Source organism: Penicillium roqueforti, assembly GCF_015533775.1.
Source record: "Penicillium roqueforti strain LCP96 04111 chromosome Unknown scaffold_01, whole genome shotgun sequence".
NCBI lineage: Eukaryota > Fungi > Ascomycota > Eurotiomycetes > Eurotiales > Aspergillaceae > Penicillium > Penicillium roqueforti.
Genome location: NW_024067565.1, coordinates 2,531,673 through 2,547,927, shown reverse-complemented (window position 1 = coordinate 2,547,927; position 16,255 = coordinate 2,531,673). Strand labels below are relative to the sequence as shown.

At 44.4% G+C, this 16,255-nt stretch overlaps 6 protein-coding genes across 6 annotated transcripts; 4 read left to right on the top strand and 2 right to left on the bottom strand.

Moving 5' to 3' along the window:
- Positions 1-2,460: 2,460 nt before the first annotated feature.
- LCP9604111_1413 (uncharacterized protein) lies at positions 2,461-2,901 on the top strand (the record flags this gene model as incomplete). The annotated part of the gene is made up of 1 exon (XM_039077860.1): positions 2,461-2,901. One exon carries the CDS (start codon positions 2,461-2,463, stop codon positions 2,899-2,901), a length of 441 nt encoding a protein of 146 aa, XP_038933961.1.
- A 2,937-nt stretch (positions 2,902-5,838) lies between these two features.
- Positions 5,839-6,123, bottom strand: LCP9604111_1412 (uncharacterized protein; the record flags this gene model as incomplete). Its single annotated transcript, XM_039077849.1, has 1 exon — positions 5,839-6,123. The coding sequence occupies one exon, from the start codon at positions 6,121-6,123 to the stop codon at positions 5,839-5,841; it is 285 nt and encodes a 94-aa protein (XP_038933960.1).
- Positions 6,124-6,964: 841 nt separating this feature from the next.
- On the top strand, positions 6,965-7,573 carry LCP9604111_1411 (uncharacterized protein; the record flags this gene model as incomplete). Its single annotated transcript, XM_039077838.1, has 1 exon — positions 6,965-7,573. The coding sequence occupies one exon, from the start codon at positions 6,965-6,967 to the stop codon at positions 7,571-7,573; it is 609 nt and encodes a 202-aa protein (XP_038933959.1).
- A 533-nt stretch (positions 7,574-8,106) lies between these two features.
- On the top strand, positions 8,107-9,817 carry LCP9604111_1410 (uncharacterized protein; the record flags this gene model as incomplete). The annotated part of the gene is made up of 4 exons (XM_039077827.1): positions 8,107-8,136; positions 9,125-9,150; positions 9,203-9,620; positions 9,668-9,817. 4 exons carry the CDS (start codon positions 8,107-8,109, stop codon positions 9,815-9,817), a joined length of 624 nt encoding a protein of 207 aa, XP_038933958.1.
- A 1,281-nt stretch (positions 9,818-11,098) lies between these two features.
- On the top strand, positions 11,099-11,716 carry LCP9604111_1409 (uncharacterized protein; the record flags this gene model as incomplete). Its single annotated transcript, XM_039077816.1, has 1 exon — positions 11,099-11,716. One exon carries the CDS (start codon positions 11,099-11,101, stop codon positions 11,714-11,716), a length of 618 nt encoding a protein of 205 aa, XP_038933957.1.
- A 1,835-nt stretch (positions 11,717-13,551) lies between these two features.
- LCP9604111_1408 (uncharacterized protein) lies at positions 13,552-16,190 on the bottom strand (the record flags this gene model as incomplete). The annotated part of the gene is made up of 4 exons (XM_039077805.1): positions 13,552-13,602; positions 14,594-14,964; positions 15,026-15,842; positions 15,906-16,190. The coding sequence occupies 4 exons, from the start codon at positions 16,188-16,190 to the stop codon at positions 13,552-13,554; spliced, it is 1,524 nt and encodes a 507-aa protein (XP_038933956.1).
- Positions 16,191-16,255: the final 65 nt, after the last annotated feature.

Genomic DNA, 16,255 nt, shown 5'->3' with positions numbered 1-16,255 from the left:
TGGGCGCAGACGATACGCGTACTTACAGTTCTCCAGGAATAGTAGCATTATTATGGTATCATCTCGGGGTCGTGGTCGTCCTTATTCCGGAGATCTTCGCAGTCCTAACCCCTGTCACCGAAGGCACTCTGTGACCGAAATCCTCGTTAGCTTCATGATTAAGTGGTATAGAGGGCGAAGTGGACTGATAAGAAAATAGGATTTACTCCTATAGTATCTACGTCGCGCGGACTGGGGATGATAAGGGGGTCCTTAGTCTCCATATTCGTCTGTCTTACATGTTTCGTCTTCTATCCTAGGCTATAGAACGACTGGCACACAGAGCTTAATCGAAACGGTGGCGACGTTACTGGGCGCAGTCGATAAGTAAGAGTGCAGTCCTCCGTAAATAGTAACAGCGCTTTATGATATTATTAGATCAAATAGACAATAAGCTGGTTATTCATACGGTATTCCTATATAATATATATTAGACATAGAGACGATTAGCAGATAGGCCTTATCTAGAAGCGATCCTACTAGACCTTACGGTCTAAAGTTAAGACCTAGATGAAGGTACCCGCTTTAGCCTATAGGCTAAATAAGGTATAATCCGCTAGACGAGAGATATAAAGCTATATATCTTACACACTATTTCTCCGATAGTAACAGTTAAGAATTAGATTAGGTCTTTAATCTTAATTATAGCCCTTAGTCTTACCCTATATTAATCATTAAGCATTTATTTCTACCTCTACTTCTAGCTCCAGTCAGTATAAGCTCTTTTATAAACAATACACACGATACCTTTAATAAGGGATATTCTTAAAGTATTATAGATTTTACTAACTTGGCATTACGAAATATCAAACTCTAATAAGCGTTCGGATAGGCCTATACTAGTTATATATAAACTTATCGATTCTTCTAAGTTAAGCACTAAGGCTAATCCTATAGTAATTAGAGATAATCCTACTCCTTTAGGCTCAGCTTCTAACCCTATAGTGATTTATATTAGTAAGGATTATAGCTATAATAAGGCAGAGTAGCTTAGTTCTAATACTAACACTAAGATCATAGCTATACTAGAATTCTAGGAGAGATTAATTAATAAAAGCTTTCCAGCCCTAGTAGACAAGTATACAGATATTAATTCTATTTCTACTCTATCCCTATAGCTAGCCTATAAGGATCTAGAAGAGCCTCAAATCCTTAAACAGAATTGTCCCTACCTAGATAATAAAGTAACTAAGGACAGAGTGCCTAAGGTGATAGAAGATCACTCCATTACTCTCTATAGTCAAACTAGCCAAGCGGGTATATTATAGCCCTTAGCTCTTAATATACTTTTCGTTAACCTTTACTAGAAACTAATCGAAAGAAATACAAAGATAATAACTATCCGGTTTATAGTATACCGGATACCTACTCGATAACAGATCAATCTCAGACGCAGGAAATACTATATAGTACCACAAAATATATTACGAGTGAACCACCTCATAGCTCTTATAGCAGATAGTCAGCTAAACGCAAACTTTCAAATACTAACAGCGTTTACCCTAAACCAAGACGATCTAAACGATTAATCAAAAGGGTCAGATAGCCAGTAACTCAAATATAAATTCGCCTTGCGTTAATTTATTGCATTTATAGCAATACTCGTCTCCATATTATTTTTATCCTTTTTACCAATTCCAATTTTTTCTAACACACCACCAAGGTCATTCCAACTAGATGGCGAAATATTTATTACTAACATTAAGTAATATAAATTTGATTTAACCAAGTTAGTCACATCCTCCGTTTTCGTTATTTAATATCGATTTAGTGAGATGATTTGTCGTCATATTCAATGCCATGTAATGTAACCAACAGGGAGTCCCAGTGAATGTAGAGAGTAGCTAGATACTAGGGTCTTGATGATTGATTATCGAATATTAATTGTTATCGAGCTGTGCTGAATTCCGATATTAGCTAAAGGTGCCCAGTACTTAGAAGCTGCGTGCTCCCATGAGGAGAATACCAATGAAGACGACGAGAATGAGCCCATACCCCGAAAATGCCGGAGAATTACAACACTACGCCTCGGATACCCCTTTCAGATGGCTGTTCGGCTAGTCATTGGGACTTGTCTTTGACATCTTACCGTTGAGATCCCTACCCACAACCGTCAGCCCTCACCAGCATCGCCTCACCCTATCCAACGCGCTCTCGATCTTACCCATAAGAAGGCTGTAGTAGCCAATGCAATTCAGCAAGGCCGTACAAGCAAAGAGATTCTTACCGAGCTACGTGAGACCGATCCCGACACTATCCTCATTCCCAGGATATCTACAATACGCGTCGCAAGCTACACCAGCTCTTTCTTGCTGGATGTACTCCTCTCCAAGCGTTATTGATAGAACTTCCCAAAAATAATAAGTTGATATTCAAGTATGAGAGTATCTCAATGCTTCAAAAGAACCCATGGTTATCTCCATGGACTGTACATGTAAGACCAACCGATATGGCCTCCCCCTGCTTGATGTTGTTGGCTTTGCGGCTACTGGCTCTACGTTCCACCTTGCTTTTGCATTTATGCGAGATGAGAAAGACCATACGTACAAGGCAATGCTTGGCTGTCTTCTGGAAGCCTACGAGGCCCTTGGTCTTGCAGCCCCACGTTCAATCCTCACGGATAAAGAGGCAGCTTTGCTAACTGCAATTGAGTTCATTTTCCCAGATACAAAGCATATAACATGCACCTGGCACATTAATATGAACATTTTGAAGAAACCCCGCCCCCTTCTCGCCGATCAAGTAGCACAAGCCCGCCGAGAAGCCCGTGGAGATAACTCTTCGTACCGCCTTACCCCCGCTGAAGCCCAGGAAGACCGTGAGAAAGCCGAAGAGGGGTGGAAGAAGATGCTTCAGCGGTGAAACCGAGTTGTATATGCCGTTACGTTTGAAGAGAAGGACCGACAATGGAGCGATTTCAAAGAGCGATATACACCTCCCCTCTTCCTCCCTCTTCTCGAACACATCCAAAAAGAATGGATCGACGACTGCCAAGAACATTTCCTTCATTGCTACACTTCACAATATCTTCACCTCAACGAACTCGCTACTTCTCGTACAGAAAGTGCGCATTGGCTACTTAAGAGTAGCCTCCATGCTTCAAACAATGATTTACTCGTTGTACTTCGCAGTTTTACCCGGTCGGTTGAGCATCAATTCGCGAAGGTCCAGCATAAAATTGAGAATTAAAAGACTCGCAGGCCAGTATACATTCCTCGGCTTTATAGGCTCCTCTATACCGGAGTAGGGAGCGTAGACGCCTGGTGTTCCCTGAAAAAGCTAGAGTCGGAAATGATCCTCGCTGTGTTGTGGCTTGAATTGTGAAGGCCGGCCTCGCCTTCAAACCCCTCGGGCGTCATCGAGATAAACAGGTGAAGCAGGGTCTTGGCGGTGATAGGAAGACTCAGTCTTCGAGAGTAGCGGAATCGAAGCAGACTGAGAGCCTATCGATTTCTAGTAAAAGGGAGTTCTTGAAACGACAGTAAGGTCCAGAGAAGAAACATGTTGCCGCCGGACATGCCAGGCAGCGAGGTGAAGAAGTGGGGGACCTAGCCAGACCAATCAAAGCTTCTAGCGCTGGACGGGATAATATAAGCGCTGGCCCGCTGTATCCACAATCACAAGGTTAGAGTAGTTTCAACAACAGCACTTCTCGTCCAATACTTGCTCTCTTTACCGCTGGACCTTAGGGAATAGTGAAAGTAGCATCGTTTTATGGCCAGGAGCATTGGAAGATGGTTGAATAGGCGAAGCCTCTGGCAACTTTAAAATGCCCAAAATATCAAGATCCACAAGCACGACATTCAGTCGCCGTTAAGTGCCCGCAGGGCGTCTTTTACACCAAGTTGTGGTAGTCGCACAAAGAGAAAACTATTGTAAGTTGTCTGATTCTGGACGTATTTAGCCAAGCTTGTTGCGTTTCGTCCAATATGTGACACAAAAGCGCATTTTCAACGTAAAGGGAAAAGAACGGGTTTCGTCGACAACCGGCCTAGCCAGCCAATGTATACAGCCATGGAGGAAGTGGAAGATTTAGGTAGATCTGCCAGTTCTCCACAGATGTCGACTAGAAAATCTGCGAACGGATTCGCGTAATCCATTAGAATTTCAATTGAAAAGTTTGGTTCTACTTTCGTTTCCCAGACGAACCTTGGGTGTTTAAGTATCTTGGGTTAAGTTCTTCAGGAAAATTGACCTGAAATCTCGAGTGCAAGACGTACCACCCTCAAAAATGGCTTTGGTCTAACAATGTTTATCTTCGGTCAATGTTTATACCAAGGGCTGACTTGTAGCAGATCTCGAGTGAATTTTGTTCAAAGGCCGCGTGTATCTTGTAGGTGTATGGACACCCAAGATAGAAAGATTAATTATAATGAGATCAAAAATGGAATTGGTATGGTTACTGAGGACCATATAGAAATACTCACTTGCCCAAACTGTTATAATTGGCACGAGGGTCAGTGCCTCTCGACTGCCATCGCTTTTATGAGACTGAGAAGAAAGATACCCGGCAATGAATCATTGGTAACTATTATCGACGGCACTGGCGAAGCCCTGAGGATACTGTTCGATCATCATATGATCCTGATGAATGCGAGGATTCTGGGCATGATACACTCATACTCTAGGCGCCTGTTCAATCGATACATGACGGCTTGGCTGCGACTGGAAGGGTCTTGGAGATCAAAAAGCTTCAAGATGAGGTTGACTAGCTCCAATTCCACTGGATTTACTACGGTCGAGTATACAAACCACTCGTTCACACCCCAGCTTGCGCTGATATCCCCAGTAAAGAAACCATCAAAGAACCAAGAGGTATAAATTCAAACGATGCTGCTTTATGGGGGACGAAGGGGAGGGGGGGAGGGTTCACCCAAGCGAATTTGCTTCGTCGTCGATATGACTCTGAACCAGCGGTTGCAAGAGCGCAGGTACATAACAGATGCCCACTCATGCAGAGCTTAGGAATATTAGGTCGTCGTCAAAATGAATCAAGCCATGCGGGATCTCAATCTGAGGGGTAACCCGTTTTTGCATAAAGTTGTACATCTGATTGGCTCCACGCTGCTACTCTTTGCTCCACTTTGGAGTACCGCTCATCGAATCAATGGTACATCATCTTTGAACAATTGATCAGTTTTATAAATCACACCCTTAATGGAAAAGCAAGTCTTCTGTTAAAATGTTAAGAAGATTTTTCTTGACAGAACAAATTTAGTCAAGGGAAACTCAACTTGTCACTTCAAAGCTCTCGCCATACCAGAATAATATCGTTCACGCATAGCAGGGGCTAATATCATCGACAATGGATTCGACCGAGTACAAGGGGTACCTACTCGCCAATCATTTGCCGCCAACCGATACGTAGCACGGTGAATCTCTATGCCATATTTCGATTTGTCTAGACCTAAATCCATTTTCGCTATCAACTGTATCGATTGGCTTTAGTAGATGACACTTTGTCTTGTGTCTATCTTTGTCTTGTGTCTATCTTTGTCTTGTGTCTATCTTTGTCTTGTGTCCATCTCTGTCTTATGACAGCCTGCCTGACGTTAATTGAAAGAAACAATCAGGTAACTGCTTACTTCAAAAAGCGCAATGACTCCCGTTAAATAAAAATTGCCCTCGACCTCGTCCGGTTGTGATGCGCCGTGGAAAAGAAGCCGCAGATGGCGGTGACGTAGATTACTACGATCTCAGCCCGTTTAGCGGATGTTATGTCGGTGACTGTACAGACGAATCCACCGTGTTCATTCAGCCTAAAGGACTGGACATCTGTGTGCTGTGGCTTCTCTAGAGTCATGGCGCACCAAACGGATGCCGGGTCGGAGGTGCGATATTCAATGCGTAGCATTTCCCCATCTTCCGAAGCATCTCGCAACGCGGCAATCGCACGTTCATGATCATCTGGATTAACTGATTGTAGCCAGCATTTGCGGAATCAGATTCAGGGCATGGAATCAGCTCCTGGAAACGGCTGCTCGCGGAGATTGCCTTGTAGTGGTGATCGAGTATGGCAATTCCAACTGGCAAAATGTCGACCAGCTGCTGTGCCGAGACATTGGCATTGAACCCCAAAGACATCGAGATTTTGGGGGCAGATAGCCAATTTGTAGCGCTTTGACGCCTTAGTGGCAAAGCAGTGGCGTAGGATGAGTGGTGTATGGAGATGAATGAGAGATTAGTCTGGCCACACTGCGGGACTGCTTGTTAATCCTGTCGGATGTGATGAAAAGATTCCTCTGTGAGCTCAGATGCTTCAATCTCGCACAATTCTGCGATGAGGTTGTCGATTCCACTCAAAAATTAGGAAAGGTTGCATATTTGAACAGATGAGTTGAGTGGCTTGTTCATTACGTGGATCTCTGCCAACTGGCCAGTCCCACATTGAGGGGTATATCACGTGTTATTTATCTTCCCCACTTGCAGTCAAACAAATCAAACATGTGGATACTGTCGGCGTATCAGGAAATACCTTAATCCGAAGGATGGCCATCCAAGTTTGGTCTAGACTCTAAACATCAGGACCATTCGCTGTTTACTTTGAATTTCAAACCGCGATTCTCCCGACTCTTATATCTGAATCACTTCCTACTAAATCAAAAATCATGCAATGTCCTCAATGATCTCTATCAGGGCTAGAAGTCTTCTGAAAAGACCCGCATTTCAATCTAGTGCCCGCAGGACTCTCTCAAGCATCGTCTCTTTATCTCTATCCACTACTGGACAACCCATCCTCGTGCCAAGGCACAACACAGCAGCACGATCCGGCAAAAAAAGGGGGCCCCATCAAAATCTTGCACTCCAATTTCAATTGCCCACTCGACCATTTTCGTCCACATCACCAACTACGGTGATCAAAGATTCCAAAAGAACCCCAGGGTACCCAGTTACCTTCAATGAAGCCGACCTCATCGAGATAAACATGCAAGATGACGGATTCAAGTCCTGGGGTATCGCAATATACCGAACCACTTATAAAAGCGACTCGGACTGGGAAGAGTTCCTCCGCCGATTCCTGGGCCAGGTCCGCCGGACACTAGAATACTATGAAGGTCTCGATATGTGGGACTCGTTCCGGCCTACTGTGATCGAGGATAAGATTCAGTTTGATGAAGCGACACCCGCTCAGATACGAGACGCTTTTAATGAGTGGGCGAGGACGGCCTGTGAGACGGAGCAAGGGGTAACCTATGACCGTGCGGAGTGGGCGTATGGAGCCCGATACCGGCTTTGTATCTTGGTTGATGAGGATGCAGTGCGCTCCGTGTTGGATATTCCGGAGGATGAATTGGACGAGTTGAATACTACTGGGTTTGTGGTGATGATAAATGGGCGGTGGGCCCCAGAAATTCCTGAGGGGGAGGAAGAAGATGATGAGTATGAGCCATTGTACGGCTGTACGCGGGAAGATGTGGGCTGGATGAAGGTTCACTATGATCGAGCCCAGATTGTAGCCTCTACGACTATGCGCAATGAGTCGGATTGGGACCTCGAGTATCAACGGCCACCGGCTATTGGTTTTAATTCTTGAGGAGAGAGGAAGAAGCGGGAAAAGATGTAGTCATCCTAACCGGTAGACTACTATTTACGAGAGAAGAATGTACGTAGGCAATAGTATTCTGTTCTTTACATCTACTTACATGTTCTTTTCCCCTCCAACGGCTTTCTTTGTGTTTATGAAACGCCAACACAAATAGCATAGCCAACATTCAAATATTCACAGTCTGACCCGATGGCCGGGTTCCACTCATACAGCTGCGCAAAGGTGACCCCGTACTCACTTTCAACCGCCGCACACGAGTCCCCAGAAACAACAGTGTGATATTCGTTGCAGTTGGACACAATGCCAGTCTGTGTGGGTGCACTAGCTGTGGTACTTGCTGTGGCCGCGGGACCCTTTACACAGTAGGCATATCCAAGCCAGAGGCCTGTACATGTGCTTCCAACTGTAGTTTAAGTTAGCCTTAGGTTCCTGGACATCAGGAGAGGTCAATATGGGATGGGGTCTTACTGCTAGGATTCCAAGCATAAAGTTGCGCAAGGGTAACTCCAAATTCAGCCTCCATGGTCGAACAATCGTCACCAGACTCTACGGTATAGAACTCCTGGCATCCATCAATATATCCAGTCTGTGTCGGTACTGCCGATGTAGTAGCAGTAGCACTAGGAGAGTCGCGATGTGTCTTATTCGATATAGGCGAAGACACGACCTAAGATAATCTTAAATTTTTTAAGCTCGAGTATCGTTTCCTTGACTATAACAGAGTTAAGTTCGGAGAAGCTGGTATCTTTTTATATATTATAAGGTTCTAGGGTTCAAAACCAATCGAGACTCTTAAGGCATTTCCACTCCTCTACCATCCAAGCTACGAACGAGTTAGGAAAGACCTAGTGAGGAGAGGTCAGAGATTTCGGGATTTAACCGGCTTATATATTCAGCACTGTAACAGCAGCGCATTTTTTGTGAATAAAGGGAAGCTTTTTAAAATAAAGGTTAACAGTCGAGTGGCAGTAGACGCTGCCTTCTTTTATAAGATATAGCCAAACTACTCCCAACCCACGATCTGCAATATTTGGGTAAAGGAGAAAAGCGGTATTTCTATCGTTAACATAGATTCACTGTTCAGTGAAGACCGCGATCGAAAGAAAGAGAAAATACAGAATAGCGGCCTGGATATATAAGAATTGAGGGAGGTAGATTTCTTGATTGTGTGTCTAACAGTCTGCTGCTTCAGCTTTAAGGAGAAAATGTTTAGTAAGTAATGCATGACGAGAAATAATTCCTGGCTAATAAAGGCAGTAGAATGTGCGGTCAGTGCTTTGAAAGATGTACAATGGTCTCCTGAATCATTTGACTATCTGAAAATTCCGCCAAAGACCAAGACTATTCTCTCATCATTGGCCAAAGCTTGTCTTAGACTAGTGCCAGCTGTGCCATTTGACGACGTGATCGATGGAAAGGGTCGCGGACTTACCGTCCTTTTGCAGCACGTTAGCAAGGCCGTTCTGTTACTTTCCGTCTGACTTTTTCCTAGTGGCCCGCCTGGTGTTAGAAAGACCTTTACTGTCGAAGCAACTGCAGAGCGGTTCAATCTTCCTCTTTATTCCGTAAGCATTCTACACTACACTGCGGTTGCTGTGGGCTCGCTGACTTGTTCAGATATCGGCCGGTGAGCTTGTTGTCGACCACGGTGACTCCAATGCGCTTGAGCAACGACTTGAAACCATTTTCAAGATTGCCACACTTCGAAGCCGTGCTCCTCTTGGACGAGGCAGATGCATTCATGGAGCAGCGTACCTCCTACCACGATACCCACAATCGCCTCGTGGCCGTTTTCCTCCGGAGAATAGAATACTACCAGGGCCTCATGTTCCTCACAACAAGTAGGAAGATCCAGCTTAATGAGTCAATCATAAGCCGCATCCATCTGACCATCAAATATGAGGATCTGACAACGGAGTTCCGCAGAGAGATTTGGAGGACTTATTTGTCCAAAGCCAACACGGTTCAAGGACCTGCAATAGTTGGGCCCAACGAGTTGCAATTTCTGGACAATCTTTCTTTGAATGGGCGAGAGGTTAGTCCTTGGTGGCACTAGTTTATGAACCCCCTGACCATAATCAGATCAAAAACCTCACGTCAATTGCGCATGCTCTTGCCACAGTGGGTGAAGAACCAGTAAGCTACAAATACCTGGAAATGGCTGCGGAATTGAGTGAAGAGTTCTCTAAGGAATTCAGTGAGGAGAGTCATGTTGAGAGCATGTATGTCTAGCTGTTTTGTCGTCCCTCTTGGACGGTAGAACTCACCTACCAATGGTGTTATCCGCGGAAGCCGACCGAACAGAGAGGGTTGTTAGGTACAAGAAGCGAATGTTGAAGATGAGAAAGAGCGCAATTTGCTAAGGAATATAGCTTCCCGGTAGTCTGATGGTCAATTGAAGCTTGAGTGGTAGAGACACATGGATTATACCAGCCGCATTGGGTGCCTCATTCTTTGAAGTTCTCCACTGCCCAACCTCCACGAGAACGATCCTTGATTCCGCATAAGATGGGGCATATGGTTTATTTTATTGGCAGTCCCGAATCTCCACCTAGTCCCACTGATCCGCACCTGGTATTCCAATGTGTTTTGGAGATGGTCAAAATGCGGTTAGCGTATCTCTTACTCTCGCTGAGGGTGCCACTAGACCAAAGTAGGCAGCACCATGTCTCTTAACCCTCTCAGTCACCGCCATTTCCCGCCATTATTCTACCGCACAAAAATTATAGTAATTATTCAAATGACTAATATTCAATGTACCGTCAATAAGATTCAGTAATAGCCAGCACCCTACGTGGCATACCCTCTGATAGACCTTCTCAGATACTAAGGTCGCGTTGTTGCCAGGCCTCCTTTACATTAACTAACTGGTTAACAAAGTACTCGGTAGTTGTAGTCATCGCCTACTGACAGGTACACTTCTACCATATTTTTGTGACGGCCAAGGGGGTAGTTGAGGGATATCATCAAATCAATACAATTACTTTTCAAGGAGTGGTTGGGAGCGAGGTGGGGAATCACGCACGAAGTACCGCTTAAAACAAAAATGGGGGAGTAACACTAGACTACTCTGTCCACGCAGACTGCCTAGTCTTCTCAGATCACTCTGTCCATTCAAGTTATATGATCCTTTCGTGAGGATCCACAATAGTTCTGTTGCCCGACTTATACATTGTTCACTCCACTCCAACAGATCTATATACGTCACGTGACCTGAAATAAGTCCAACTCGCTGGGCCTATGTAGGGTACAACACGTTAGTCAAAGTCCATAACAGTATCAGCTGATGCTTGCAAATTGGGCCTAACGCTGGTCGTGCTTGTTATACTCGCGGCAAGCCCTTTCTTTTCCCGTGATAAACTAATGGCCGACTGGAATTCATCACGTGTTATGACGGTGTTATGACGGTGTTATGTTTGCACTGTTTGCTCTTGTCAAACAATATATAAAGCCCAGGAAATCCTTTGCTGTACTTCGGCGGCATCCCTTTTGACTTTATTAACACGATCCACTATGTTCACCGAGATGAATAACGAGCTTCATTCGATCATTGAACTACCAACTATTGCCGACATTGAGGCATCGACCGATGTCCTTAGTATACGAACAAATGCCATCAAAGTGGTTCGAGTGAAGGAACGCTTCGCGGTCAAAATCGGGTATTCGATCCCGCCTTTGGAAGCTGAGAACATGAAATTTGTTGCAGCTAACAGCAAGGTTTCTGTGCCAAAGGTTTACGCCAACTTCATCGACCCAGAGACCCAGAAAAGATATGTGGTTATGGATTTCGTCCCTGGTACAGACTTGCAAAAATTACTGCCATCGCTTACCCCAACCGAGAAGACGACGATCAGCCAGAGGATCAGACAGGCGGTCAATGAATTGCGAACAATACCATCACCTGGCTACTTTGGGAATTTGAATGGCACGCCTTATACCGACGGTGTTCTTTTAACCCCTGATAACAACCCAGCCATTTCCGGGCCATTCAAGGACCAGAAGCAGATGAATCAAGGAATACTGGAGAGACTGGGCCAAATGCAGTCTCCACACTACATTCGATTGTTGAAAGAAATGGTCAACTGCACTCTCAAGAACCATCGAATTGTCTTTACTCATGGAGATCTGTAACCAAAGAACATAATTGTGGAGCGAAGAGGGGTCTGCGATAATGGAGATGCAGACTTTAAAGTTACTCTGATCGACTGGAATTTGTCAGGCTGGTACCCCGAATTTTGGGATTTTTGCAATTTAACCTTGTATTGTCAAATGAAACCGGACTGGCTTGAGCTTATCCCGGATATATTTGATCAGTACCCGGTTGAATACCTAATGATGCAAGTTGTCTACTCGTCGGTCTTCTACTGATGGTATATTGGGGAAATATAAAACATTGGTCTTAGTCGTTAAAAGGAAAGCCATAGACTCTGCATTTTACGTTTCTTGTACGCGAAGCCAACCTCTCGGCTCTTTTCAACACCCTAATCGGAGAGAAGAGATCGTTCAAACTAATCTCACTGTGAATCTCCCGCTTATATAGTGAGAATCATATATTCGATGGGAGAATACGAGGAAAGAATAAAATTGCGCTGGTGACCCAGTGTCGTGATATGTTGGGAAATACGTCCAGCTGTAGAAAGAACATCTTTTACAAGGGCTCTGAAGTACCTGTGCGCTTGCTTTCGGATCCAGTCCGTCAGAGGTTGTACCTTGATAAATGGACTTGATTGACTTACCTCATTCTACCGCTTTAAGATGCCCTTTTCAAATGCCAATTTCTGAACATCTTGTAACCAGTCTCCATAACGATAAAGTGGTGTACCAGGATACAACTGTTTACCCCCAAGCGTCAACTGGGCTCGAGGCGCCTCGACTGCTCTGCAATACTCTGTCTCGAATCTGGACAAATCTGTGTGTACAATCGATCCAATAATTTTCTTTGTGCCTGGAACATAAGACGCCGAGAGCTTAGGGTCAAAGGAACCTCTTGGGTTGTATCTCATACCCTAGAGTAAATTTCCAGTGACATGGTAGAGACGTCCTCTTTCAGACATTCGGGGGGCGGTGGGATTGGTTTCAATGTAAATGGCTTTATGGTTAGGTGCACCAAGATATTCGGCCGTGTAAATACTGAAAGACATATTTAAAGAGTTTTGAAATGTTACGGTAACTGAAAAAGCTATTGAGGTCTGATGAGTGAGGGCTGTTACGCTCGTACAAGTGTCTTTATATGTTGAGCAGAAACATCAAGGACTTCATCATGGCTCAGACCATTCTCTCAATATGCCAAGTTGGTATTGTATGTGTCGACGTGCATAGAAGGTACTGTTCGCCAAAATGCACGTTTGACACTGATTGGTGTATAAATCAAATTTTTGTGCGTAGGTTGCATTTCACGGCGAGACGCCTATTACGAAACTGCTGCTAATTTTTCTTTTTCTTTATTTTCTATTTTCGTACGAGTCTCCTTGGATTTGATTGTCTCTTGAATATTGCTAGCTGACTAGTTTCTTGGCTGACCCACTCTAGCTGGAAACTACCTGAGCCTTAACCACCTATTTTTAGCTCTGTTTCTAATCTGTTTATGAATTTGGCTAATATAAAGCTTTCATTAGTGATTCTAACCTACTATCTTGCTTTTGTTAGGATTAAAGTCCAGGTAAGAAGATAGTGAAAGACGTATGAATTGAATATGAAATTACATCAACTAGGATAGAAATGAGGCTCTAAGGCAGTATGATTCATCTTGATTGCAAGACTAATCCTTAAGCATCTGAAACAGAGATTCTTCTTCTTCCTTAATATGGAGAGATTAGAGGATTGCTCATAACGAGCTCATTTCTATAAAGCTGATCATAATGAGCTCACCTTTGAACAGTTCTAGAGCTCACCTAGAAAATTGGTTATACAAGTTATTCATGCCTTAATAATTAGGTAGGCCTCTTTCTTTTCTTAACACCAAGCTTTTAGTAGCTACTGAAGAGGGGACCCTGGGACAGGGTCAACGACATGCCTGCCTGCGAAACAGGTGTGAGAGCAGAATCGTCACTTGGAGTAGTAGGGTGCTAGAGAGGAGAACACCATGGGGTGACTCCTGAGAAGTGAAGGTGGAAAGGTGTCTTCGTTGCTATCTATGCCTCGGGGGTGCTTTATTATCACATAGCCCCTTAGTCATCATGCTGTGGAAACCCCCACTGCAATACCTAGATATTATCTTCAATTTTCGAGACCGAAGAGTAGGTTGGTTATCTTTATAGATTTATAGATTATAAAGTTTATTAGCAAATTGGCGCAGATTCTCTTCGTACCAATATATACTTGCTCACGACAAGCTTAAATGTCCAGAGAGTCCACTTACCCAGGGTTTTCATTACGTTCGCATCTTTCATCTCTTCAAAAATTGAGCAAAAATAATCAGCGACCGAACCCTTCTAAGTGGGGAAACAAAATATTAGCAAGATTGCCACAATGAAAAACAAGCCTATATAGACACCAACCATCAACCTTGACAGTGAGCTAATTAAGCCATCCATGTCTTCCTGAAGTTCGAGCCAGTATCCACTAGATGACTTTTGGCTTTCCAAATTAGAACAATAGCTAGATTACAACGCCACGATTCTTCGATCTCAGACCACGCCTCTTGGTGGATGCTAATTGTTTCCACTTTTGCATCCCCGTCTGAGCGCTCTCCGTCCCTATGCATTGCAGTGCGTGGTTCTCTATAGTCCGCAAATGATGCGAGCTTTTGGTGAAGCTTGCACAGACTGTTTTATACAGATACCAAGGCGAGGACAAGGATATGAAAAGGCTGTTTTATATGCATTATTTTCAAAGATAAATTTAATTCTCCAATATGACAATTGCCTTATCGCTCTTCAAGATCCCTGTTTCTCTGCCACAGAGCCCCCCGTCTTCAGGAATCAAAGGCTGATCCAGTGATTGAGGAATATCTCCGGAAGAAGAATCTTTGTTGATGGGGTGCTCAATAAGGCAACCGTGGACACATACCTTAATCCGATGAATACCTCGATGGGAAATTGCAGAAGTTGCTTTTGAATTGGTTTCTTCGATCTTCATATAAGCAGGATCGAATTTTTCCCCAGCCTTGAAGTGTAACAGTCTATACCGAGACCCCTCAGGCGGTATGAACCGAGCACGGGCTTCAAAAGCACCTTCAAAAGCGATTCCCAAGTCTCTGGTGATCTGATGCTTGACTTCTTCAAACACCTGAGTATCGAACAACGGGCAGAATAGCCTCAGGAACTGAGTTTGGGTATCTTCCACTTCCTTTTGGATCCAACAATGCTTAAACTGATGATCATCGTTGAGCATTGATTCAACAGAAGCTCTGTGCAGTGATTCCAAGGTACCAGGAGGGGCTATGTTGGGTGAAACAGTGAGGTTAGCCAAAGCTTGTTCTGAGGCATGCTGGTCACATACAGGTCTTTCGTATCAACTGTTGTAATTCTCGCAGTATATAGCCCTCAGAGTGTAGAGCTGTCCAGCATTCAGAGAAAAATATCCGATCTCGCACAAAACCAAAGATTAAGGCGCGCATCGCCTCAATTGGATTGGTATCCAGAACGCCCACTGTTCCAAGTAGGCGTTTAACGAAGCTATGAAGTAACTTTTCCTTGCGTGGCTTTTTACGCATTTTTGAGATCTTCTGCCTCGATAAACATTGCGCAAGCATGTCTGCTAAGCGCCGGGTCCTTCCTTCCAGTTCAGCCAAAGCCTTTGAGAAGCTTGAGGAACAAGTAAAATCGAGACGCCAATCTTCCTTGATTTGTATCATCCCCTCATGAGCGCTAAGCTGCTCGTCAAGTGTAGAAATCTGGTGGATTTTTCCTTCTAATTGCTCGTCTCTTTGTCTGAGTTTTGCTCTCAGTTCCATGACTTCATCTGCCAGTACCCCAGACGCATGGGTCTCAACTTCCTTCATTTCTCTGTATTGGCCCAGCATTGTATTGAGTTCTTTGTTGAATTCTTGGAGACAGGTCACATTTTCCTGTAAAGAAACAATTTTCCTGTCGCGGCGGATGCTTATGAGGTCGATCTCCCGCTTCAGCAGGTCATTCTGCCGCTTCAGAAGACCCATGTCTGATTTAGTCTCTCTGATGGAAACTGGATTGTCCTGTATATCCGTGTTTCTGGTGTTTCCATGCGGGGTTTCAACATTGGCGGGGATTGATGCACTCGTATTTGTCTCACAGATTCTGGTCGAATTGACGCAAGCCTGATCGGCTCCCCTGAGCCGCTAAAGTACTGTTGGTCAGTGTTCCTTAACAATGGTTGCCACTCAATCGATTTTAATGCCTACTTGGGTTGAAACTTTGAGTATTCTTCGGTTCTTAACCGCCGCTGAACTTGTAGAAGAGTCGTCTGACAGCTCTCTCTTAAGCCTAGGCGCCGGATTTGATTCCTCCCTGCGTTTATCTCGCCTAGGACGGAGCCTTGTGTCTAGCATGAGATATGGAAAATGATCACTCTGGTCCGGTATGGGTGGAGTGGAGTCATAATACCACCGTTCTGCGAGTCTGAGACCAGAGCTCGTGGATCCTGCACGCGATGATCCAACCCCCGGCATCTGGACTTCCAGACTCATCTTGATATGTTTGAGAATTCAAACCCGATGCAACTACAGTGTAGTGATGGAATGAGAGAGGGAGA